The sequence below is a fragment of the Anabas testudineus genome, chromosome 13 (assembly GCF_900324465.2).
Source record: "Anabas testudineus chromosome 13, fAnaTes1.2, whole genome shotgun sequence".
In the NCBI taxonomy this organism is placed as follows: domain Eukaryota; kingdom Metazoa; phylum Chordata; class Actinopteri; order Anabantiformes; family Anabantidae; genus Anabas; species Anabas testudineus.
Window position 1 is genome coordinate 3,614,007 of NC_046622.1, and position 27,386 is coordinate 3,641,392.

General features: G+C 40.9%; 3 protein-coding genes across 3 annotated transcripts; 1 reads left to right on the forward strand and 2 right to left on the reverse strand.

Moving 5' to 3' along the window:
• Positions 1-4,512: 4,512 nt before the first annotated feature.
• On the reverse strand, positions 4,513-13,978 carry tgfb1a (transforming growth factor, beta 1a). The gene is made up of 6 exons (XM_026366947.1): positions 11,830-13,978; positions 7,611-7,898; positions 7,248-7,482; positions 5,611-5,761; positions 4,982-5,092; positions 4,513-4,871 (listed from the first exon to the last, which is right to left on the reverse strand). The coding sequence occupies exons 1-6, from the start codon at positions 12,155-12,157 to the stop codon at positions 4,824-4,826; spliced, it is 1,161 nt and encodes a 386-aa protein (XP_026222732.1). The 5' UTR covers positions 12,158-13,978; the 3' UTR covers positions 4,513-4,823.
• Positions 13,979-15,875: 1,897 nt separating this feature from the next.
• On the forward strand, positions 15,876-21,636 carry LOC113166798 (cyclin-dependent kinase-like 1). The gene is made up of 10 exons (XM_026366961.1): positions 15,876-16,324; positions 16,561-16,749; positions 16,916-17,037; positions 18,078-18,150; positions 18,348-18,438; positions 18,803-19,003; positions 19,303-19,385; positions 19,464-19,520; positions 19,832-19,984; positions 20,197-21,636. Exons 2-10 carry the CDS (start codon positions 16,582-16,584, stop codon positions 20,290-20,292), a joined length of 1,044 nt encoding a protein of 347 aa, XP_026222746.1. The 5' UTR covers positions 15,876-16,324; positions 16,561-16,581; the 3' UTR covers positions 20,293-21,636.
• LOC113166754 (cytochrome P450 2F3-like) lies at positions 21,188-26,274 on the reverse strand. Its single transcript, XM_026366899.1, has 9 exons — positions 25,259-26,274; positions 24,976-25,138; positions 24,499-24,648; positions 23,502-23,662; positions 23,245-23,421; positions 23,013-23,154; positions 22,572-22,759; positions 22,337-22,478; positions 21,188-22,157 (listed from the first exon to the last, which is right to left on the reverse strand). Exons 1-9 carry the CDS (start codon positions 25,427-25,429, stop codon positions 21,973-21,975), a joined length of 1,479 nt encoding a protein of 492 aa, XP_026222684.1. The 5' UTR covers positions 25,430-26,274; the 3' UTR covers positions 21,188-21,972.
• Positions 26,275-27,386: the final 1,112 nt, after the last annotated feature.

A 27,386-nucleotide genomic window follows, 5' to 3' on the forward strand; every position in this document is an offset into this window, starting at 1 on the left:
AGCAAAAACAAAAAATGAACATTTAAATGTGTTATTGTGTTCAAATATTATAACAAAAACCTAAAGAAAGACCTTGAGAGTTTTTACAGAAATGAAGAAACTTGTTAAAACTAGAATTACAGATGCTAGAGTTCTAGAGGCCAGCGAGGGGCCTCTTAATGGAATTATAGAACCCTTAAACCACAATCCCCACCAAGTTTCCTCCCCTCCCAACATCACATCACCCACTGGGGATATGTTTCTCAGTCAGGGTTGTGAGATTATACTCTTATTTAGGGACTGGATCTCCACTGGGTGTAGATCGATGTTGTCTTTTTAATCTCAAGAGTCAGATTCACTTCTCTTAATTGCCCAGGGAGATAGTAGCTGTTTTTAGCGACTGATCTGTTTCCAGGGACAGAGAGAAAGAAGGAGAAAGACTCAGAAAGGGAAGGAAATGGAGGGGTGGTACCATGAGAAGGAGCTAGTCCAGAGATGTAATTGGTACCTTTCCTTTTTTAGAAAACATTTTTTTACTTACTGAGGTCCAGAAAATGAGTCAGGGCTCAGCATGCTTTATAACCACACTCAGACAATCTTGTATGGTTTCTCATACTTTTCCTTTGTAGTTTTCACTTTGAAGAGGGTTTGAGTTTCTCCTCTGCCTTTAATCCTGTGTGTATTAAACTGTGATGTTCACTACTGGTTATGTGCATGACAAAAGAGTAAAACCACCACCTGGCACAAAGGAAACTAAATATATGTATATAGTTTTTCCTCCTGGTTCATTTTTATTTTGACGACATGAGTGCTAAAACATGTCTGCTAAATGCAGGCAGAAGTGTGTGGTCTTTCAATTTATCTTTCGCGCTTATTCACTCACCTACATCTGTTCTCTTCCCCTATTGCTCGCCTTGTTGTTTAGTTCAGGTGATAACTCAAAATGGCCAGCGAGTCTTCGAAGAGCTGGTGGGGGTTAACGAAAAGATGAGAGAGAAAAGGAAAGAGAGAGGAAAAAAAACGGAGACGGAGCAAGAGATATGGTGACTCAGACTATGATAACCATCTTGGTTTAAACTGCAGGTGTGAAGTGAGAGGGATATCAGTAAAGACAGGACAGGTGGAGAGAGGGGAAAACCTGTCAGTTAACCTTTTGCACATTCAGCACTGCTGCTTTTCTCTGGAAACATTTCACCCCCAGATGCATAATACAGAAGTCAGTATCTATGTAAACATATTCAGGATTCATTTCCCAACAATAGAATTTTATAATGTTAGTTTAAAGACATCTGTCGACTGTGAGTGAAATGTTAACTAATCATTAAATTCAAAAGAAACAAATAAATAAATAACAAGACAGTTTTATCTGGGAGGAGGAAGGCATGTTTGTTGATGTGTGTGCATTCATGTGTGAGTGTGTGTGTGTGTGTGTGTGCACAAAAATCCAGCACCTGGACCAACAATGGCTTTGCACAGCTGTGTGTTTGTGAAGCAAAGCTGAGAAGCAGCAGGACACCAGGGTGTGTTATTAAGGTCACAGTCAGCTCAGTCTGAGTCCACAGGAATCACACCAGGATGCTTTACTGCTCCACTTCTAATGACTAGTTGTGGCAAGAGATCAGTGGACATATAATTGCAAATGTCATATAGTTGTAATAAAACTGAACCCAAAATAATATTTCAAAACTGGCAGTGCTGCAAATCCGCTTACATTTAGCATGGTCAGTGTTCACAGTGAAATTATAACAGCACCACAGAGGGAAAACCTTTCAGGCAGCATCTCATGAAACACAGCCTTCATTTTTACACATATGAAGTAGATGAAACGCAGCACATGGATGTTATTACCTGGCCAATTATGTCAAAATTGAATGACTTATTCACTCTGATGAAATGCAACAATGGAGTAATTTTCTTGTTACTCATGCAGTCGTATAAACTAGGCACGTGGATCGTGTTAAAGAACACCTGCTTGACCTTGAATTACTGCAGGCATCTGTCTTTACTCTTCTCTCTTGCAACACTCATACGTAGGACGTGGTGTGGAGAATTCAAGTGCCCCCTTTTTCTCTCTTTGGATAGAGAGCTTTCTGGGATGTGCTGGAGTGAGTGGTAGCAGGTATCAGCAGTTTGTTTGAGTCCCATAAACGGCCGGAGGGCTCGAGAGGAAGCAGCTGCTGAGAAATGAATATTGTCGAGAAAGACGAACCTACTTGACTTTGACTTCCCTCTAGTATTGTTCCTTTAACACCGTGGTAGATTTATCAGTGTTTTGACATCCATACCCTTTGTTTGGTCATTATGGTGAAAAAACAGTGCTTGTATTTTTGGAAAAACATTTAATGACCTTGTCTCCTCCAACAAAACCCATGTTTTGCTTATTTAGGTTTGGGAATGATTCTGTTTTCTTGGAGGGAAAAAACATTTTAATTACATTTACTCTGCCAAGAAAACACAGCACAGATTGTGCATCGGCACCATCTAAAAAAAAAAACTGGCAAAAGATCAGTCTGAACAATCTTGAGAGGTGAGACAAAGGCAAATTCAATTATGTTGATCATGTTTCATTTCCTTCTAAGAACACTTTCCAAATAAGCTCACTCTGTGTTGGCTCCGAGGAGGAAATTCCTGTGCTTTCCAGAGGAACCCTGGGTAACATGAACAGCAGTGGAACAAGATAGCATAGATCACTGTCACCTTGTTAGCAGCACCAGCATTCCCCACACCACTCACAGGCACAAAGCTTATGTAAGGCATCTGACATTGATGTGTTTGAGCCGTGGCTGTGTGTCAGTGGGTTCAGTGTTTTCACGTGCATGTGTACAGTATGTGTTTAATTTTCCATGTAGTCACTGCCCTTAAGTCTGGGACTTACCAACGGGTCTGGACCTGCTCTCCCCATTCCCAGTACAACCTCATGAGCTGCCAGTAATCCCCTGAGTACTGAGAGAGAGGGGTGGGGCAGGAAGGGTGGGGGTGGACGAGCTGCAGGGATAGTAAAATATATTGGTATGGCGTGCATCCCTTCAGGTAAAGGCGATGTCAAGAATGGGGCTGTGCGTCCACGAATACCGTGTTGGCCTATTCATCAGTGAAGCCCAGCAGGGTCTACTGCTCCTCTTCAGTCAGTCCACAGTCGTCCAGTGTAAACAGGCATTCAGCAGTTGCCCAGAAATAGACCACACACACCTGGCACACACCACACTTTTCCACTGGTAGATCTCCTCCTGACAGTGGACATTCATTGCTAACCTGGTTTTATAAAATGCACCAAAAGAAGCATCACATGTGATCTGTCGCGAAAGAAGTAAATGACAAAGATCAGCAAATGATTAAGAGAGAAGTAGAAGAGACGACTTCCAGTGAAAACATGTAGGAAGAAAAGGTGGTGTGGGTGTGGGGGTGGGGACCCTGCTCATCCCTGTTGTTATTATTCATAGACCAAAAGCATGCCTAAAACATTTCATTCATGTTTTTGTGTGGTTCAGTTTGTGCTCATTTCATAAAAGGTTCTCTCCCCTTACCGTAATTAAAAAGAAAAACATATACACATGCATGCACTGACAAGTGCAATACACACACCTACACAGCCCTCTGACAAGTGGAAACATCACATGTGGTTTCATTTTGCTCACAAAACCTTCCACTCTCATATGATAATTTAAAATCAATGTTTATTTCAATTCTTTATATCTACAAATACAAATTCCAAAATGCAAGAGCATGAAACTATGGTCAACTGAAAAAAAGTGCTGCTTCTATTCTTAAATCAAACTAGCTGAATTCATTTTTGAGTTGTGTGAAAAGCATCACACTTCAGATGAGGGTAAAAGCTTGTCCTGAAACAAAAGGCAATAAATTGACTCTAATTTTCTAAAAAAAAAACAAACAAAAAAACAGCAAATGTGTGTATTGAGTCTGAAAGGCTTTTTCCTAAAACCGACACCACAACCACATCCCATGACCCTCACCATCTAAAGACAACATGCTTGCTGCAAATCCCGAGAGGGAGAAAAACACACTGTCGTCACTGTTACAACCTCAATATTACTCATGGTTTTAACAGCTCAGGAAGCTTCACGAGGAGAAGCTGACATTGAATTATGAACACACACACACATAGTGACATAAAAGCACGGGAAAAAAACTCATGTGGGTTTTAAAAACAAACAAAGTGAGTAAAAATGTTGGTCGGTTCTTGTGGAAAGTCAAAACTGCAGCCTCTCAGTTACGGGGAGTTTCCCCAGGTTGGACTGTCCCTGTGGTTATCTGCTGTCCTTTACGGTGCAGCACTCTCCAAAACACCTGCAGCATTATCTCCCAGGAAAACCCCAACAACCACAGTTTTTCATACCTGGGCAGCACCTTTAACTATAAACTCTTCAGGAACAGAAATGTCCCAGAGCTAAATGTGAAAACAAAAGAGTTCTTCCATAAAGGTCCTTATTTCCTTCTGCACCGTTTCTCCAACCTTTTGGACGTTGCTGTTTATAATGAATCATCTCTAATTCCATGTCAAATCTGTCCAGCCAACAAATAAATTAATTCATTTCAAGACAGATGTTTTGGTAATGCAAGAAAAAAATAGTATATACACAAAATATTACTTATGCTTATAAAAAGGAGTCCTTGGTTTGATGTACTGCCAACATGATAATGACAGAGCTCACAGGAGGAAAGCTTGACCACAAATATCCTGATGGTTTTTAAATATTTTGTTCCCCTTCTTCATATCATCCTTGTCATCTTTCTCCCCGACACATGCTCCTCACTGTCATGTCAGTGACTTCTTCCATCTCTGTTTATGTTTGAAGGGAGGCAGAGCCGTGTGCCATGTTGTATTTTTAGCTGCACTTGCAGGACTGCACAATCATGTCGGACAGCTGCTCCAACTGAAAGTGAAAATTAACAGTAATGTGATGAATCATTTGTTAAGTGTTACTTTCACACTAAATGTCCTGTAAACATTTGCCCTCAGGTTACTTGGCAGCGGTATAGATACCTTGTGTTGCCTGCCCACGTAGTAGATGATTGGCAGTGGCTTCAGTGCCTGGGGAACACAGCATGGCTGGGCAGAAGCTCCTGGGTTGTGATGCTTATACAGGGCCAAAATCTGTTAACCATTAATCAAAATAAATAAATAAATAAATGCAAGAAAACGAGGAATTAACAATTGTAACAGCCACAAGTGTTTTCTTTTTATATTTAATTTGAAATAAACCAGCAGCTAATGATTACCGATTCTAATACTTATTTTGTCTCTCTCAGACAGACACTCAAATTACGAATGACTGTAGTATGAATGCTGTGTTTCTGCTGTTTATTTCAAGATCATCACATAGATTTCCTGCTGTACAATTCTGTCAGTGAGCGTTACAAACCACTGTTTTGTATTTTAGCATCTAATAAGCTTTATAAACACATCCAGTAAATCCACTCCTCCAGTAGGACTTCCTAGATCCAATTTCTCATCCGTACATAAAACAACATAACCTTAGCAATGCAATCCCCTGTATTGTTTTAACTTTAACTTTAAGCCCTGACGCTCACAGCACAGACTTTGCACAAAGCTTTCGCTCTGAGCTATACCTTATTCAGAATGTGGATTGCACATGAGGTGTTTCAACATACCTGAGAGTATTTGTTTTCAGCATTCCAGATGTAAGTGCACGAGCCCATACAGTAGTTAGCATGGTAGCCTGCTGGCTTATGTATCCACTTCCAGCCCAGATCTTTCCTGAAGTCAATGTACAAGCTCCGCACGCAGCAGGTCTCTGTCTGGCTGCATCAGAGAAAACAGAGAAACATCTTGTTGATGAAAGAAATGAATGAAATGAGTTCACACACAGCGGCACTGGAGGAGTCCTTTTCATCCTAACGTGGCCCCAGTGATTTACTCTTTTTATGAATGTTTGTGAAATCCTTAGAAGCTTCTCAGTTTCTAGATTAATAGGACCAAAACCTAATCCAAAATCTGTAAACCCTAAAGCTCTTATATATTAGTGTTTGAGGTCTGATATACTACAGTCACCAGTCAAATGTAAAATATAACTTCCTCTTTACAATATTGAGTCTGTGCTTCACTGCAGCTGAGACTCAAGGGGTTTGTGGTGTGAACCCCAGATCCCCTTGTCCACACATTTAAATGTCCTTCAACAAGACACTGAACCTTCATTTTTCCTGGCCCGCAGCCTTCAATGGCAGCTCCGCATTACATCTGTGTGTGTGTGTGTGTAAGTTTCATCCTATTAAGATTGAAAAGTGCTGTACAAATGTAATTCTTCTTACTATGTAACAGGAGTGTTATGATTCTCTAAATCTCTAGATTCTCTAAATCTTTCATCTGTCAATGCCTTTTGAAGCTGCCTGTGGGTTACGTTATGTAATACCGGTTTAAAGATTTCAAAATACACTGCCCGTCCAAAAGAAAAAGGCACACTGCAATATTTCATTGGACCGTCTTTAGCTTTGATTACAGCCACATTCACTGTGGTATCAGTTCAATAAGCTTCTGCAATGTCACAACATTTATTCTCGTCCAGAGCTGCATTAATTTTTCTCCAAGATCTTGTATCGATGATGGGAGAGTTGAACTGTTGTGGAAAGTCTTCTCCAGCACATCCCAAAGATTCTCAATGGGGTTAAGGTCTGGACTCTGTGGGGGCCAATCCATGTGTGAAAATGATGTGTCCTGCTCCCTGAGCCACTCTTTCACAATTTGAGCCTGATGAATCCTGGTATTGTCATCTTGGAATATGTTCGTGTCATCAGGGAAGAAAAAATCCATTGATGGAATAACCTGGTCATTCAGTATATTCAGGTGACCTTATTCTTTGGACACATAATGTTGATGAACCTAGACCTGACCACCTCTCTTCTTACCCTGATGCTCCCATCACTCTGGAACAGGGTAAATCTGGATTCATCAGACCACATGACCTTCTTCCATTGGACAGTTCTTAATCCAGTTTTAGTAGTTTCATCAATCTCCTTAGAAGTTTTCTTGGTTTGATTCATGTCAATAATTTGATCCTTCTGAAACAGATTAACATCTTCTCCATGACCACAGGTTGTGTCTTCAGACATGGTTGTTTAAGAAATGAGAAGCCACTCACTACATCAGTTAGGGTTAAATTACTTCTTGTCAGCTGAAATATAATCATCCATGCAGTAATTATCCAATGGGAGGCTCCTACCTATTTATTTAGTTAGATCCAAGTGGTGACATTTTTTTTAGACAGGCAGTGTATATATGAGGGTTTACTTACACTGTACACGTGTCCTTAGCATCTGTGGAACGCTTATGACGTGAAGCAAGATGGCTGCTGCTGTTCCCAGGAATGGACATGGTGAGGATAAAGGGCAGTTGCTGTGATATCTTGTCTAACTCTGCTGTGTCTCCCCTATTATTCCCAATCCCAGAGATTTCAAAGGCGAAGGTACTTTGACTACTACTTTCTGTACATTCACAGAACACCCGAAGTTCGAAAAGCTGTTCATCCTCTGATAAGACAGAAACAAACAATGTAACTGGTTAGTTAATTGATCTGAAGGTAAATATCTTGAAATGAAGTGAAGCTGTTTATTTAGATAAACTAAATAAACCACACTGGTTGTTTGGCGTAGCTTACCAGTCCCTTGGAGCCAGTTCTTTAGGGTCTCAGTGACATCGAAGGACAGCCACTGGCCACTCCATTCATTAGTGATGAAGCGGGATCCAAGGTAGCGTTCTGATGCCTTCCCCTGACCCTGGTACAGCTCCACACGCTGCTCACCAGGTATCATAGTTTTCTTGATGAGCATCCGCAGCTCTGCGCTGGTCAGCAGGCGGAAGTCCCCGACACTATTCCGTATCTCAGAGATGTTAAAGAACATTGAGATGTTTTTGGACGTCTTGAAGTCCTGCGAGTTATTCTTTTCTGTGAAATTTAAAAAAGGAGCAACTGTTTATTTGGAGATTTTTATTTTGGACAAGCAAGTTGGATAAATAAATATTATACAGCCCTGGTTTGCTTACTATTAGTACATCATGTGTAATCAATTTCTAATTACTTAAGCATTTCACAAGAGCTGTCATTACATGTGGTGTCTCTAACTAACCCTTATAAAACCTGATAAAGAACAGGAAGCAGCTTTAATTCTAATTCATTTCTTTTCATTGTCAGTGCTTTAACTTCTTGTTTGTGCTTTCAAGAGCTGCAATATCTGTTTATCTGATATTTACTTTGTCTTTTAGAGTCTATTACTTCATACAGACTGTAGAAAGGCAATACCATTGACCACTGTTTTAGGTAAATATCCTGTGTGGGAATATATAAATATCCGATCAGGACTCTGTTACTTGATACTACATATTGAACCATTTAAATATAGAGCACAAACAAGAAAATACCATTTTAAAAAATCCATGTATGCTTGCATTATACTAAAACTAACTTTTTTTTAGAAGTTTTTACTACATGCAGCACTGAAATCTATGACATGACGCACTGAGATGATTAGAATTTCGCTTTAATGAATTAACTTCGTTTTTCAGAGTTCTTTCGAAACAGTTTTTTTATAATTCTGTTTCACACGTTAATAAAGTGGAACAGCCAAGTTCAGAGTTACTCAATAATCACGACTGAAGCCAAACATTCATCTGTTCCAGCTGCTGTAAAGTTGACCATAGAGAGTGTTTTGTTTTCTTACAGTATTGCTGCCCATATTTGCAACTTTTATTCCTGAGCCTGTTCATATCATGACAGCAGGAACATTCCCGGTGGAGAGCCAGATAGAAAACAGAGCCAAGATACTGAAGGCTTTAACATCATAAATCTAGCAGTGGTACATTACACAGGATTAAATTGGACAGAGATGTGCATAGATAAGCGCAAGAAAGCAGATGATCGAGAGTGAAACTCCAAGTAGAAACAGGGGCTGAGTGGGTTGTAACAGAATAGAGGCAAAGAAGAAGTCTCCCTCTCTATACTGTACATATATATAATTAAAGAATGCATTCATGAGAACATAACTGCAAAGGTTTGCAAAATATGAGTGAGGTGCAGAAACATTGGAGATGTGTATCAATGGAGCCTGGAATCTGGCCCAAAACCTTCTACTGTGCCTCAGCCTGCCAAAGCTGGGATTTTCTGCTGTCAAGCCTGGGAATTATTCTTTGACAGCAGTTTGAGTCTTGTCGATATGCTATGTGTAGTTTATCTAGGAGGTACTAGGATCCTCCATGTCACTGCTGCTTGTGTATCATTTACCAGTATCATCTGTGCTGTTGCTTAGGTAGTGTTTCACCCGTTGTACTGAAGCCAAACTGAAACTGAAAAGAACTGGTGTGGAGTGTAAAGGGAAATGAGATGACATTTTACTGGTCCCACCCAGAGCAGAGTCAAATGTTTAGTTGTAAGTACATGAGTGGAAACACAAGAGTGTCACAACCGTGCACAGCATGTGGAGAGCTGTGAACTGGCAATGCTGTACCAAGCAACACCAAGCACGGAAAGTCATAGTCTCCAGCTAGTTTAAGTAAACTGAGATAAATGTGTTATGGGTTAGACAAGCGTTTACGAAACAGGAAATTAAGTCACTTCCCCAAAGAAGTATATTCGCTGTGGTATCATAATTATAGTCAAGCATTATCCTCACTTCTACTTTCCAATTAAGGTAGCTTGCATAGTTTCTGGAGAGTTATGACTAGACCATTCGTGTCACTGAAATACAACATTTCTAGGGAACAATGTGCACATTTTGTTCTCCATTCTCAGGTGAGGCCTCGCACTTCCACGTAGGGGTATAGGTAGCATCATAGCCTGCAACATGGGTGTGGGGGGGGATTTGAGTGTTGAATCAGGGCCTATCTGCAGGTAAGCCAGGGACAGCTGTTGTGACAGGTATGGAGACAGCTCTGTAATTACCACTGGGAGGAAGCAGATTCCAGCAACAGGCTAAATACCTGCCTCCTTGATATGCTCGGCTCCACCCTCCCACATCCACTACTGATGTCTTATTTCCCCACCTCACCCTATTTTACACATGATGTCTGACCTTGGCTGCCACTCTTCAGCATTGCAGGGTGGTCACAACTTCATTTACTCTGAAATTTATTAATTTCTCCATAGTGGTCAACTCATTTCACTTCTGAATGTTGCGAGTGGCTGGTTTCCAACAGAAAAAAAAGTTCCCTGAGTAAATGAGCTGAATTACACTTGGACCAATCCCATGTCAAATAGGAGAGGTGAATTTGTGTGGGCTTTAAGGGAGGGATGTTACTGCAAACTGGCTGAAGGATTTTCACTTAATCCAGACTAAAACTATTCAGTTCTAATAAGCTGTACACATACACACAAATATGTATGTCTGTAGGCTGTTTTATGGAATCAGTAAAGTGTGAGTCAATAAATAGAACCACAAATAAAATGACATATAGGATTGTCAATGAGCTGAGGAACAGAAACTGGATCATGTCCAACATCTACTTGCGTGTATGTGTTTAGTTTTAATAATTGCAAAACAGTTCTGGCAAGGCCTACACATGTACATTCAGAGTCTGAACTGAGGGTTAAGACAGTGGATGGGTGTTCTCTGGCATTTCACAGAGGTAGGAAACACATGCTCCCCATGGGCACTGCCTGCACCGGACCTGAGTCACTCAAGATCTCAGTGGCCATCAGCCTGCCTTCCTTCCTGCCAAGCTGCCCTGTCACAAACACATTGCAAACACACTGATAATAAGCTCGGGAAACACCACAGAAAGAGACTCGAGAGGGAAGCATATTGAAACAGAAAGAGAGACAGTGGTAATCAAGGGCAGAGAGATATGGGAATGAAATAGTGAGAAAGGTCAGGGAGAAAGAGAAAGAGATGTGATGAACAAGTGACAGGATAAGCAAGGGAGAACCCAACGCTCATGTTACAGGAAACCCCCGATCCCTGAGGGACAGAGAGAGGAAAAAATAGAAACTAAAAGAGAGAACCTATCCAGGATTTAGAGCATATTTCACATCTTTTATCATCTTATTTTCCCACTGTCAATACTGTTATCTAAGCAGAACAAAATCGTGTCCTTCATTTGGAAAGTCTTTGTTCTCCCTTTGGTTTGCACACTCCTAAGCATGGTCCATCCACTCAAGTCTTTCTTTTGAAGTGGTGGATGAAAAAGGGATAGTGTGGATGCCTGCCTGATAGGGTGAGGAGTACAGGCATGTAGAGAACAATGGAGCACACAAACTAAGCAAAAAAAAAAATGTTTAGCATAATAGTTTGGAAGTCATTGCACAATTATAGACAAAAAACATTTGGCTGAAGAAACAGCATAGGCAGGCTGGCCAAGCAAAGTGTGCTAATAAAGCAGTAAAACAAATGCTGTGGATACCACGAAAGCAACACAGAACATCAGACCAGATGCAACAGTCCTGCTAATTTGTAACGCCTGTGATCTCTGAACTCATCAAGATGCCTGATGATGCTGGGTGGAGATCAGAAGAGGTACACATGTTGAGGGAATTTATGGACAAGATTGGAGCTGACACCACCATTGGGTAAATGCTGATTAGTTTGGGCTGTAACCACAAGGTCTGTCTATCACAGCAACTAGTAACTGCTTTAAGACTTTTTGTGCAAAATGTGGTCGGCCAAAACAACTCTAATTTCATATTAAGTCATATACACCTGCTGCTTTTCCTCTGCTATTAGCAGCTATTAATTTACCATCTGAAGAATGGCAATTTCTCAAAGTGGAAACAGTGGAGCTCATGAATTTTTGTGGTTGTGTGTGTCTTGAGAAGTGTGCCTCAAGTGTATAAGCATAAATCAAAGCAATACACAAGGCATGGCTGCTAGTTATTATCTGGTACTCACTAATCATGATGAACTTGTTCAGCACCTTGGCGAAGTATTCCTCCTCCTCCTGAACTGTGGAGACTTCCTGAACCTTGGCCTGTTGCTCCTTCAGCATCTCCTTGGTGCTGTTGTAGAGCGACAAAAGGGGGGTTGGGATGTCCTCCTTGTCTCCAGTCGGATCTGGTTCAGGCTCTTTTGGCAAACGCAGCTTGCTGAGGATCTGACTCCTAATAGCTTCAATGCGCTTTTTCTTCACCATCTCCAGGTCCAGCGTCTTACATGTAGACATACTGCTTATGGTGCCGACCATGGACACAACTATGAGCATTAACAATGCCAGCTTCATGGTGCCAACTCGACTGTTGCAACCACTTATGAGCTTTGGTTCTTAGCAAATCGTTCCTCACTGCCTGCCTCCAGCCAGGGATGCTTAGGGAACAGTGAATCACTCCGTGGAAAGGTGTGACTGACGCAAGGTGTTTACACACTGCAAAACAGTTGAAGCAGTGTGGAGAGTCCTAAAAAGTCAGGATTGCTGGAGCCACTGCTGTCGCTACTGCTGTGAACACACTTGTCTTCTTTGCATGTGGAGAGAATCCCAGTAGGCAGGCAAAGTCAGCCTCTGACTCAGCCACACAGGTAACACATTGACGTCCCAGACGCTGAATCCAGAGCAGAGCTGTCAAATGCTAACAGAGCCTTTTAAAACATGACTCAGAAGACCTCTGCAGCACACATAAGTCAAAAACAATCTACCAACGCATTGGTTCTGCACTCCCAGACCAACTTGTGACTGATATGTTTCAACCTTTCGCCCACAGTCTTAACTTAAATCCTGTCTTAGCTGATGCAAATATACACACTACCACATATCGGCTCAGTGCTGTATTACTCACCGAGCAGTCCCGGCTACGTGAATGTGAAGAGAGCTGTACAATACAGTGAAATGATGAGTGGTGCTGGCAGAGTCCAACTTACTTACTCAGATCCTACTTATTTTATGTTCCAGCTGACACCGCCTCCTGTCCTCCTTGACCCACAAGGTCTCTTGGGCACTACTGTGTACATAGAAGTAATGTCTAATGGATCTGCAACATCAAAGATGTCCTCTCTAAATGTCTCCAAGAGAGAATAACTGTGCTATAAGTGTAAAAATGGCCTTCCTATTTCTGTTTTTGAAGTTTGATCAGATGACCTCTGGCTTCCTTTCTAGATCAGATAAAACTCGCAGAGGCTGTGAGATCAGCTCACATCTAATCAAAACATTCGGCAAGGTGGAAGGAAGGATAATGAAGTCTTTGAACGTTTTACTGTCACTGACTTATTTTATACGAGTCACAAACGTATACATCCAAGCCATTAAAAACATCGGTCAAACTATGGCTCTCCGCTCACCACTACCACTCTTTAGCAATACCAGCATGTGACCTGTGAGCTTCACTCGCTTTCAACACCTCATGCCTACTTCACAAACAGAGCAGCTGTCTCTCTTTCTGTATCTTCATTGTCAAACACATTAAACTCATAGTGTGTACTCATCCATGGACCAAGAATTTAAAACAGCTAAAGCACCGATGCAGGAAGAAAAAGTAGACAACAGAGAAAGAATCTCCTTCTGTCAAGAGACACGGTTGTCCTGTAACAGAAGTTTAGGTTTCACACACCTTCTGTTTAAATGACCGTCCAGACACAGCAGCAGTAGTGACAGCAGTAGCAGTGAAACAGTCCTTCTTAGCTCACGCTTTTTTGTGAATCGAATTCCAGTCTCTCCTCTGTCTTCTCCTCCCTCTATCCATCCATCGGTATCACCTTGTTTATGCCCGTAACAGCTCCTTCACACCTTACACCTCCTCTGACAGAACTCCCTATTCACACCTCTTTTTAACTCCTCTTCTCTGCCTTCCTCCTTGTGCGCTCCCTCGCTCCTGGTGCTTGTCAGAGCTTGCTGGTGACAAAGTGATTTGTGGGAGCTCCGAGCTCGGCTAACTTTTCTCTTTCGCTCTCTCGCCCTGACTTTTTCTCTCTCTGTCTAACTCTTCTCTTTTTGGTTCCTGTTACTTGTCTAATAGAGCGAGGAGCTCTCCGCCCAGGAAATGAGGGTAACGGCCGCAGTGTAAAACATCTGCTGTTAAACAGAGCTCTGCTGCCTGCCTTCTGTCCACATCAGGAAGCCAGGAGCTGAACACGCTGAATGAGTGACTTTAAAGGCACCCGCTCCCTCACACTCCTCTGGCCTGTCTGCCGCTGAGGCAATGATGACTGACATGTCAACAAGCATTGCATGGCACCAGCGTCTCGCCAGCTGACTGCCACATTTACCTGGTGAATGTGAAGGTGAATGTCTGCCAGGCCAAAGAACCGAGCCACTTGGGAAAAAAACTGGTCTAAAAGTAGATCAGTTCAAGGACTGGAGAGCCGAGGGCTGAACCATGTGGTGCATTATCCTAGGTCTGGGTGCTTTTTAGAGGTCAGATTGTGTATTTTCAGAAGGAAGGCTAGAATAAAACAAATGGGTGCTGGTTTCTGTCATGTTGTCTCTGTCTGTAGGATAATTCAACAGGGAAGTAAAGATAGTAAATTATCAGTGTGCAATTATTGGTCTTGGAAATTCTTAGGTTTTGTCCTGATGTCTATTGTTTTTTACTCACTGTGACAGTTATGAGGAATAAGCAAACACCATTTATCATTTAGCATAAGGAAACACAAGGCAAAAATCCCCTAAAACACCAGCTGTGATAACAAGAGAAACAATGATTACTCACGCAAAAGTACTATGGACAATGTTTTATCTATAGCACCAAATACTACATGTCTGATTACCATTACTGATAATAAACTGAAAATGAAATAGGTCTCATCATATGTAAACAGACATTAGTGTAGCGCCTACTGTCAGGTGAGGCGTTCATGGGTGTGCACTGCCTCCTCATGGTCAAAGATGGTATGTTATTCATCCAAGCTCTAGTGACTTGGTGGTAAGGTGGGGATGACATTTGACATCAATCTCCAGCCCTGTCTTTAAAGATTTGGTTTAGATTTGTATTCTTGCTATTAGTTTGACTGGTACACATCAGTTTTTTTAATGCAAAATAAAATTGCAAATCTAAACAGGCATTGCAACAGTGGTGGAGATAAACTCAGTCCTAAAACGGCTCATGTATCATACAATCAGAGAAAATAATACCACTCTGTACAACATGTCTTACCAGTGTACCATGGGGCATTTCTCGCCCTTGTGTGCAGAGGATCCAAACACACTGTGACAAAACCCCAAAGTCTCTGAGCCAGCCGAGCCAAGGGAGGATGCTGGGAGAAAAAACATTCATAGTCAGCAGAGAGAACCCATAGTTTAAAACTCATGTGATCACATCATAGCTGGTCCTGCAAACACATGATGCTGTGGTGAACATGTCGAGCTTGCAGTTTGTTTGGAACGGTGCATACTGACTGGTACTGCATGTGGAAGGAGAGACTTGTTTTTACAAAAAAAAGGAGCAGTTCACCAAAGTAAAATGACACCATCATGTATTCAAAATCATTCTCAAGGTAAAGTCCAGCTGTGTTGAGGGCACAGTGTAACCTAATTAGAGGTATTAAAGGTAAAATTATTCCTTATGCAGCTGAATATGTGCTGTTAAACATATAATTCTTCCATTAAGTAAAATGCACTTGTTTTGAGCTCCATTTAACTATTTCACATCATGTCTGGTACAGGGAACAGAACATCACACAGTCTTCACAGTAATTATAGTTTAGTAGAGTAGCCACTGAAACTGACGTCATTTCTTTCTTCCACTGATTTAAGTAAAAATAAAAGGTAAGAAGAGAAGTGATGTGACTTTACAGCAAAGGAAGGTCCATTTCCTGTAGGCTACTAATACTGCTCCTCTATTTTTACATGCTGGGAAAAAGACTTGAGGTATGTTCTCAGCACAGTCTACTGCTCATATTTAAAATTAGAAAACAACTAAAGTATTAGTAGTAATTGATCTATCAGTGAATTTCTAATGAATGGCTCCTCCATCCTACCGCGTGCACCTCACCTGTGCGCCACCTGTCTCCATGGTTACAACGTGCATGTGTGAGCGTCTTCGTGAATGTGCGTCGTGCGTCGGAGACGTGTCTGGTGTTGTTTAGTGCGCAGTTTCCAAGGCGTAATTCAAAGGTCGCACTGCGGGGACCATTATTTCTGTGTTTAACAGCATACGAGGCTTCGTTTCCGTGGGAAAATGGATTCAACATGGAGACTGGCGTCGAGTTAGTGGACTGTGCTGAAGGGAAATAGCCAGAGAGGGTTTCCAAGGTGGTGAGGAGGAGAAAGCGCAGGGAGGCAGTTATATTAAAGGACCTCTGAAACTCCTAATGGAGCAATAATCCGTACTGACTTCATGACTGAGAGAAGTGGCAGCGCGCATGTAGCTCTGCGGACTTTTCATGGACTTGACGCTAAATCGACCGCAGACTCGCTGCTGACGCGTCGATGAGGATCCTGTCACACACCTGACCTGGACAGGTGAGTGCGCCTCTCACCATCCTGCTGCGATCGTGCTGAGATCATGTTGTTGACTCTAAAACTGCAGGAGTGTGCAGACAACACACAGACTTTTGTTTTTTAAAAGTCTTTTAATCAGTTTTGTAGGATTAAAGTGTAGGAGGGTAGGTGTGTGGCCAAAAGGAAATGTAGCTTAAACAACAGGCAGTAATATGGTTAAATGAAAACAATGTGAAGTTTGTGAAACCTCTTGACAGGTGACAGCTCCCAACTGCCCAATGGACAAATACGAAAAGCTGGCCAAAATTGGTGAGGGCTCCTATGGTGTGGTGTTCAAGTGCAGGCACAGAGACTCAGGCCAGATCGTAGCCATCAAGAAGTTTGTGGAGTCGGAAGACGACCCAGTTATTAAGAAGATTGCATTGAGAGAAATACGAATGCTGAAGGTGAGAAGAGATGTTGTGGCCAACACACATTCTTCATTTATTTATGGTATCAAAAGATTTACACAGAATAGAAACCAGTTGGACCTTAGATCCTCTGGAACCTTTAACTGAGCCTCCTGCCCAACACGTTGAGCTGTCCTGACACCGTGTCCATCCTCTCCTGCAGCAACTCAAACACGTGAATCTGGTGAACCTGCTGGAGGTCTTCAGGAGGAAAAGACGGCTCCACTTGGTGTTTGAGTTCTGTGAACAGACGGTTCTAAACGAGCTGGACAGACACCCTCGAGGGTAGGTCGGCGTGCAACAGGAGACACAGTGGCGTGAGCTGAAGTTAGTTAGTTACACTAGATACTTGTAAAGTTGAAGATTGTTGGCAAAATCTTGTTTGTACTTGTACTACATGTTTATACAGGTACCATTTTGCTGAGTAAGAGTTTACATTCAAAGGCTATTTCGTTAAATATGGTGCATTTCTAAATATTAATATACACAAATGTATATAAATAATAAAAATTAACCAAGTTCACCATTTAATATAAAGGTAATTCTTCAGTGATGCATATTATACAGTATGTAAATATAGCACACAGGGGACCTTCTGCAGCATAATGAGTACTTGAACGTTGCTTAAAATAATTCCCTTAGAACAAAGTACAAATTTAAATGAGTGACCTCTAATTGTAATGGAGTATTTCTATATTGTGGTTTTGCTATTTTTGTGTAAGTAAAGGATCTATTTCCACTACTGCAAAAGCTGGCTACTGTTAAGTCATATGTTAAGCATACAATTTACTACACGGCTCATTGTGTGTTTATTTGACGGGAGTTCTGCTTATGAGAGAAATGCAGCAGAAGGGAACAGGGTCAATTACAAAGAGGGAGGTAAACACTGTTGCCAAGAAATTTCAAAGGCAACAACAACGACTCCTAAGCACAACATTTAAGTATTTAGAGAGAAAGTTTTCTGTCTTTTGTCGGCGCCTGGAGCAGTCATCATGCACTCGGTGGTCACAAGAGACAAGTTTAGTTTTTGTCATGTAATGTCACACAGTACGCCTGAGCCACCGTGGCTTCTTGCCGTCTGACTCTTTTCCCTTTTCTCACGAGGCTGTACAGCAGAAACTCTAGCTGCTCCCGAAAACAAAGGCGCTGTTGCTGTTAGAGACAGACCTAAAGTTACCCAGGTGACAAGAGGCCCGTGTAAAGCACCACTTCTTCTTCTTTTTTGAAATTGCTGGAATAATAGATGAGGACAGCATGACTAGTTAATGGACTGTGTTTTGTTCCTCTTTCAACAATCTATATTCCTTTGTCTCTTGTCTCTGTAGGGTACCAGAGGCACAGCTGAAAAGTATAGTGTGGCAGACTCTGCAGGCTGTGAACTTCTGCCACAAGCATAATGTCAGTATATGTTGAACGCTGGTGGTTTACTTCAAATTAGCTTAAATCTTTATATTTCTCTCTTTTATCTTCATTTTCATACTGTATCAATATTAAAATGTGTACACGTTTCTAAAATGTTGCTTAATGTCCTTAGTTTAAGCTCTTTTCTCTGTGTCAGCATTGCCTAAATCCCTGATGAAGTGTTTATGTTGCAGTGCATCCACCGTGACGTAAAGCCCGAGAACATCCTCCTCACTAAAACCGGAGTTATCAAGCTCTGTGACTTTGGATTTGCCCGCATTCTGAGTAAGTCATCCAGGGAGTCGGCACGTTTGTCTGCATTTAATGTTAATGTACCGCAACTCTAATGACTTATTCAACATGGAACCTATATCAGCTGCTGCTGATGGCCTCCTCACTTTCAGTGTTTTAATGAATGCACTGCATCAGAACACCATTCAGTCACTTAGTCTGTCTCTGTGTACTGTGTCTCCATTTACACTCCCTGCCTTAGGTTTCGGTGTTATGTTACCATACATTAGCATGTGCGCTACATGTCATTATTCAGCATGAGTTGTAATCCTTTCTCAACAAGAACCTGCTTTTTAGTTTTCATTATTCAGTATCTAGGCAGATGGGAGTACTTACTCTCTGTGTGTTGTATACTCAGCCGGACCAGAGGATGACTACACAGACTACGTAGCCACCCGTTGGTATCGGGCCCCTGAGCTCTTGGTTGGGGATACTCAGTATGGGCCTCCTGTGGATGTTTGGGCTCTGGGCTGTGTCTTTGCCGAGCTGCTCCATGGGAATCCTCTCTGGCCTGGAAAGTCTGACGTTGACCAGCTCTACCTCATCCGAAAAACTCTGGGTACGCTTAAACAGGGGAGACACTGATCAGTGATAAAAATAAATAACCCATCTATGGACACACTTGTACATACTCACTGTAATTGTGAGGATTATGAAACACGGCCTCTTCTGCAGTGCTCTTCGCTAGGTGGGTTTGGTAAAGTGGTAAAGAAAGCAGGCCTTGCTGTTCTAACCTCACGTAGATGTTTCAGCTAAAAATAATTTAAATATAAAAAAAGCAACATTTCTACCAATTCACACTCTAATTCGAATGTTGCTTCTGAAGGAAGATGTTGATTATTTAATGTCTGACTTCAGGTGATCTGATCCCTCGTCACCAGCAGGTCTTCCGTTCCAACGTTTTCTTCAGTGGAGTTAGTATTCCTGAACCTGACACAACGGTACGAATCCTGTTACCACTGAGAATTTATGCACAAATGTTGTTGGTTGTTACTATTTGTCATTTATTTTCCTCCTAGGAGCCTTTGGAAAAGCGGTTTCATGGAGTGTCCCTTCATGCCCTCCAGGTTATGAAGGTAAGTTTATGTTTAATACAACCTGATTGATAAACAAGACATGTCTGATGTCATCAGTCAACTTTTGCCTATAACAACATTTAAATTGTGCGTAATTGCAGTATATAGAAGCAGAAGTACTATGTTTGAGGACAGTTCTAAATATTATTTTTATTGTATACTGTTTGTTGTTGTTTGTAGGTTTTTAATGAGCACTAACCACTAAACCCTTTCAATTAAACTCCAGTATTAGTCAAAAACTAAATGATAACTCGGTACTCTGGGTCCAAACCAACGCTCCATGTTAAATCTGCATGTTTTTGTGTGAGCAGTCATGCCTGGTGATGGACCCCTCTCTCCGGCTGTCCTGTGAAGAGCTGCTGGAGCTGCCATATTTTCAGGAGGATGGAGGAGCCAACTGGGGCCGTGACGGTGAGCGTCCAGGAAGACGACATGACAGAGGCTGTAGACGCAGACAGCCAGGAGTAAGTCTGACATCTCCAAACCTACAAACTGTGCACATTACTGCAGCCACACTTCTAGTTGGTCTTTTATTTAATATCTATGCTATTTCTATGTACTTGAAACTTGTTCCATACAGTTAAAATATGATACACTGATTATATTTGCCATAGATGCACTGTTGCAGCGTTGCTCATATTTTAATTACAGGATTTCTTTCTCTCCGTCTCTCTAGGCTCAGTACCTGCCTCAGTTACCAAACAGTAACATCTCGCCGGCACCAGATGTCAAGAAACAGGTGAAGCATAAATATCACCTGCCCAACATCTAAAAAAGCAGCAAACTGGTCTATAACTTTGTGGATGAGTGGATAAATGTGGACTTGTGCTTTACTTGTTTTGCTATAATTTTGAGAAAGAGTACTTTAATTATTTTACCTTATATTCTGTACACAGCAAACATTAGTTTGCAGCATTTACAGTTACAGATTAGGCCACAAACATACAGTAGAAGAGAATTAGCATTACATTACATGTGGTCAATAAGACATCTTGCATAAAAAAGCACCTCTTTATAATCCTATAAAATAGTATACTGTAGATGTCACCAGTGTGCCATCATCACATCATCACTTGGACTAAAGAACTATGGTTTTCTTGTTTCTGGCACAGTGAACTGTACCCTACATATTCAAAATGTGTACTACGTGTTAGGATGTACCCATTAGACAGTCAATAAAAAACATTTTAATAATTGTTATTTCCTGATTTATTTCATTATAAAAATATAGAATGAATAAAATGTAACTTTAGTAATCACGTTCATATTTACTGAATATGCATCGTACAACGTAGAATACTGTATACTTGCTGTGTAACGTCCTGGCTCAGTCTTACTTACTGGAATTAATTACGTTTGCTGGATTCTCAACATGATGCAGCATCAGTCTTCGACAATGATCCCGTGAGGCTGACATGGACATTTACTCTGTTGCTCAGACTCAAGACAGTGATACACTGGAACATGCCTCAACAAACTGACAGCATGTCACACAGTTTGACCTTGAACTTATCAAATTACTGGTGTAACTCCTCGTTATCCATCACTGTGCTGAGGGCCGTTAACCAGCAGGTCTTCCTGGGGTTAGGAGCCCGACAGCTGATTGGAGATTGATGGGCTTTTGATAAAATAAATATCTAGATAATCAATCAAAAAGATCTAAATGCTCATGTTTTACTATGTGATTTATGGATTTAATTGAAAACAAAAGTCAAAACACTGAAGTGTACTGTATAATAAGAGAAACACTATAAAACAACTTAAACAAGTCTCTGGAGCTCATCCCCCACTGAGCCACTGGGACATTTCACTTTTACAGTGTTTTTTTATTCTTTCTTATTGGAACTGAACTGGTAAACACAACATATACAGATTCTGTCCATGATCTGCTGACAGCCATGTATTGCTGTTACCATGACACATACATCTAGTTACCAAAATCCAGATGTGGAAAGTGGGTAAATACTGTTCTTAACTATAATTCTGTAATTCCACTTAACACTTCAATAACAACTAGATTTTGGAGGGAAATAATGTACTTTTACTATACTTCATTTATGTGACACCTGTAGTTATTTATGTATCTAAAGTAAATCTGGCTCCACCTTGAGCAGTTTCAACAGGACAACACTGACAGGATGATCAACAAAATGCTGTTGATGCAATTACATACACTTTTACAAAAGGAATACACACATAGATACATTATAGTAGTATAAAACTAAAGCTTGTTCCTGTTTTAAAAACAATAAGTCCCCCACTCAGTATAACATGCCATGTACTCTGTGGGATTCTTTGGTCCAGAAAAGTCTCATTAGAACACATGTAATGTTTACATGTAATAAAGGTAATACACAATGTAATTTCTCTTTGGCACCACTTTAAAACGTAATCGAATAATCCACTTTACAAGTGGGAAAGGTTAAACACAGGCCTGTCCTGTAAATTGTTATTACCACCGTGGCGTGGCAATGATCATGTACCTGCGAGGGATATTACCAAAGCTGCTGTACTCAGGGCTGAGGTCTATACTGTCAGATCCTCCAGAGCAAGAGAACGTGAAATGCTGCAACAATGACACCAAGAAGAGGAAAATCTCCATGCGCGCGAGGGACTCTCCGACACATGATCGCTTTCCTGACACATAACCACAAACAAAACATGAAGAATGAGACAATATATATGTGAGTAAATTAAAAAATGGAAGGACTAGATTTAGAATTAGACATAGCTCAGAAAACAGCATGAGAATGCTAAAACCTTTGTTGATTGAAATGAGTGAGTGACCATCAAAGGAAATCTGCTGAATAATGTACCTGTAGAAAATGGCAGGAATGCAGGATTTTTCTTAAAGTTGCCATTCTGGTCCAGGAAGTGCTGAGGGTTAAAAGACCAAGGAGTGTTCCAGTATTTTTCCTCTCTCAGCACAGAGTGCAACAAGGGGAGAATTATTGTATCCTGTTTAGACAAGACATGAAGTCAAATCAGACATTATTATATTATCAGGACTCATTCTGCATCAATAAATGTCAAACAATTAAAGGAAAATACCTTTGGAATTGTGTAACCCCTGAAAGAGATGTCTCTGAGTGTGTAGTGAGGGAGGCTCATTGGGATGAGATCCATAAAACGCTGGATTTCATGGAGGACTGCATCAGTAAAGGGCAGGGACTTCCTGTCCTCCATACAAGGACAACGTTCCTGTCCAATCACACTGACAATCTCCTGCTGCATTTTCTCTTGAGAAGTGGAAACAGGTATTTTAATTTTAGTAAATTAAAAAAACTGATTTGGATTAATACACATAGTGAATGTACTAGTAGACTCCACAGATTCCTCAGGATTATGTGTAGCCAACGACAAAATGCCAGGTCAAGAACTATAGTGCCCCTAATCGATTAAAAATATTATATCCATTATAGATTATTGTATGATCACAATCATGGAAATTGAAATGTGTTTAAAAGACCTTTAACACAGGCTGTGACTAACCCTGTATTTCGGGGTATCTGATAAGAACGCTTAGGGCAAATCTGATAGTTGAGCTGGTGGTTTCTGTTCCTGCCAGGTACAGATTGAGCACTGTAGACACCAAGTTGTCAAAGTGGAACTCAGTTGTGGGGATGTGTATCTCCTGAAACAACAAAACAAGAATCATTTTACTGATATGACAACATTTTAGAAAATTCAGAGCTTATGTTCTGGTGAAGGAACCCCCTCATACCTGATGGTGTCTATTAAGGAAGCAGTCGATGTAATCTCTGGGTGAGTTTGGGTCAAGAGTCTCCTGGTGTTCTTGGATCTTTTCCATAATGAACTCTCTTAGCAATTCAATTCTAGCAAAAAGTGTGTGTTGTCGACCTGGCAGCAATTCCATCAAGCGAGGGAAGATATTATACAGCTGTGATGAGTGGAGAGATTAATGAATAAACGTCCAAACCACAACATCGGGTTACATTTTCTGAAACCTCTAGCTATTACCTGACCCCAGGGACTGCTGAAAAACCTCAGCACCTCTGAGATTGTCTGCAGAAGGGAGACGAAGTGGTCATCGTCATAGCTGAAGCGTTGACCAAACACCAAGCAACAGATTACATTGGACACGCTGCAGCTCAAGAAGTATGTCGGGTCAAAAGCTGTGGCTGGATGAAAAGGGAAAGAGTTTACCCAAGGGAAAGGGAACATAAAGTGAACGAATTATCAATTCAAGCTGAATATCATACATTCTCCCAGTTTGTCAGATCAAGAAAAAAACAGCCATTCACTGAGAATCTGCATTTCCCAGTGGTCAGTTTAAGTAAATGTACTTAGTGGTATCTAGCCATGCAGATTGTTTAGGGTTCATTACCCAGATTTAGAGTTGTCTTTTCAACATTTGCTGCCACCTCAACACAGAGTATATATGTGATATAATTTAATGAGACTTTTTAACAGTCTAACAGTGTCATAAATACTCAGCAGACATTGACTTCTACCAAATGTAGGTCGCAAGAATTGAGCAACAGTGTCCTCACAGCTGAGTATTGGCGGTGAAACTGCTGTGGTCCAAATGTTGCCCTAAGACATCTGATGATGCAAACTATAATCTCCATCTGCTTGAAATGTTTACTTGACTATTGATTACAGCTCATATGTTCCACTTTTTTAAATTAACATTATCTAACTTTAAGAAATATTCTCCAAAACTAAGTTCTGTAACATTATTATGTGTTGAAATTTGCCTGGAGGGCTGGGCAGAGCATGGCAAAAAGCAGTGGAGCAGGAAAAGTGAATGCTTGGCATTTTAAATCTCATGCTATCACTAAGTTGAGTCTCAAAAGTTGGATAGTTCCAAGTTACAACCACAACCACACAAATAACTTGAAACAAATCCATTCTTTAAACTTCAAAATATCAGAATCTTTGGACAACCTTTGTTCACCTGTTTCACAGACGCACAAACAGAACAAACAAAACATGCTCAGTCCTTCTTGCATACCTTGGGTATTTTTTATGCGAGCCACCAGATGCTTGCTCTCTTCCTGGATCCACTCTTCCATCCCCTTACGTCCCATCCCAAAGTCTCTGAGAGTCATCAGGGTGAAACGTCGCAGCTGCTGCCAGCGCTCACCATTACTGATCACCAAACCTTTGAAGAAATAGAAATGGTAGCCATGAGAAACTAATCTTTAAACTTGGCCTCTACATGTTAAAAACAACCAAACAAAAATAGGCAGCCTGGTGCTAAGAATTACAGCTTCTGAAAAAAGAGCAACAAAGGTGTGCAAAAAGAAAACAACATCAAACAGCAGGAGTGGAACCCTGCCGAACTTTGACCTATTGTGAAATTTGCTCTAATAAAGGAATATTACATTGATGTTCAAATAGCACAATTACTTTTTATGTGATTGGAAGTACAACAGAAAACAGACTTCAAACCTTTGGCTAGATACAAATGACTTAATCACCATATTACCATAGCCTTTGGTGACTCTGACTAGCAAAGGAAGAGGTCCTCTGCCTGTGAAATCATCTGCTTGGTCCACCAGTGCCTCCTTTAAAGCATCATATCCCACCAGAACCACAGTGCGCTGACGGCCCAGGTACACAGTCAGCACAGGGCCATACTTTTCACTGAGCTGGAGGTAAAACAGAGCAGTAAACATGCAGTGGATTCTGAACAAGTAGGGACGGTTAGTGTTTGCAAAATTAAAAACAAATGTAGGTTCCAAAATATAAGTGTGTGTTATAAAACTGACCTTTAGCAGAGTTTTGAATGGAGCCTTTTTGTCCAGCTGTAGTAGATTTCCTATGACAGGCAGGGCAGGAGGTCCAGGAGGTAAACAACTCGACCTACGGCTCTTCATGCTGAACAGCCACAGCAGGGCAATGATTAGTCCTGCTAAAACCAGCGTGCCAGAGAGCTCCATAGTGCTCAAAAAGGAAGAACATGCACTATTTCCCCGTGCAACTGGACATGAACTGGTTCTGTCACTGTAAACAGCTGTTAATGCCGCTTGTAAGCTGACCAACCTTTGCCCCGCTTCCTGTGTTGTTTGGTTTGTTCAGTTGAGCAGGGAGGGGGAAATAGTTACCCAAAGTAACTCAAGCTCTATGAGTATTGAGGAATGCACAACCCTCTAACAATGGTTGCTGCTTTACATGAACGCTTTAGTGTCCTGAGAGAGATCCGCACATTTACCAAACACTCAGGTGTTGGGATGACTACATGTAAAGACTCAAAACATGCAAAAGGTTTGGGCACTAACACTTTATTTTGAAGGCCAGTGGGAGTGTCTGCTCCTCATTGGTTCAATACTCGTCTCCCAGTTGTAGGAAGAAAGTACAAATATATATATAAAAACAACATTACATAAATCTGTATGGGGAGATGTTGTTGCTTATAATCCAAGTCTGACGATATATGATTAACAGAATACAAATATTGCTGCATCACAATGAAGCATTGCATGTTGCACTGAATGTTTTAGTGCTTCACACAGTGACACCATGGTGTGGAGATGATCTTTTATGTTCCAGGCTGAAAACTGCTATATCAAATGTGTCTGGGCCTTCATTGTGATAGTTCTGGCCACACTTCCTGTCTTGTGCTTTTATTTTGGTTTTCTTCCTGTTGCCTACTCTGCTTCACTTATTACCCTGATTGTTTTCACCTGTGTCTATTTGTTCCTCTTATACCACCAACCTGTTCATTGTTATTGCAATAAGTGATGGGAGAAGCAAAGCTTTCTGAAGCTTTAATCCAGCTGAAGCAATTGGTCGAGAAAAATTGGTTTTGAAACGTGAATCACTATGTTGGCGACATCTGCTGGAGTAATGTGATTTTATATTAGATGGAAATGTGACAGAATTACATTTCTGTTGAGCCAAGTTCTTGTGTAAACTAGATTTGAACTTTGGGATTTTGTGAAAATAAATCAAATGTAACAATTGTGAATCTCTCTCTCCCAGAGTCTTGTGCATCAAGTTCCTTAATCAATCCACATCAGTTTGCACCAGTAACTCCTTTTGTCCTTTTAAATGTGTCTGGCATCATTGGGTCTTTCAAAAACCTAATTTCTAAAAGACAATGCAAGAAAACATAGAAAACACCTTTCAATGAGAAGGGGGTAAAATAAAGCAATAAGCCTACAGGAATTTAAGGAATAACCCAAAGTAAACAACAGGACACACACCCTACAGCACAACATTACAGTTGTTGGATACGCCGATAGAGAGAAACAGGAACACTGGGTTATTTTACAATTGTAAATGAAATTAGTGTGACAAAGTATGATGTGATGTGTAGAAAAGTTGATTCTACTGAGACAACACCACTAACGGAGCAGGAAACATCGTCTGTGCCAGAAGCATTACAGAGACATTAGGGATGCCAAACAGTTAAAGCACTTTATTTTGAAAGGCTGCTGCTCCTCATTATTGAATTATTCTCTTTTCCAATTTTCCAAAACTGGTATTGTAAATGCAAAAACTAATAATGTAGAAAGATTATAGACAATTCTAAACTTTGCAGGATAGCATTTATTTATGTAGCCCCCAGATTAATATCTTGGGCAGCTAAATAACATAAAATTAACTATGCATAACTGGTTCTTTTGTTTGTACAAATGTTACAGATGTGTTCAGTTTCTTTATTTCTTCATTTGATGTTGATAGAAATAATGTGCATAGAGGTTAAAGTGTGTATTGTAGTTTGGTTGCGATGTACTGTGTGCCATGTGCTTGTTCTTTGAACAACCAATGATGTTTAATCCTTTTAATGTGATTGGAAAATAAAGTGTCATGACAGTGGTTTTAAGTGTGATTGGCTAAGGGGCGGGAGTTAGAGAGGTCAAGAGGTCAGCAGAGAGAGACAGAGAAGTGAGC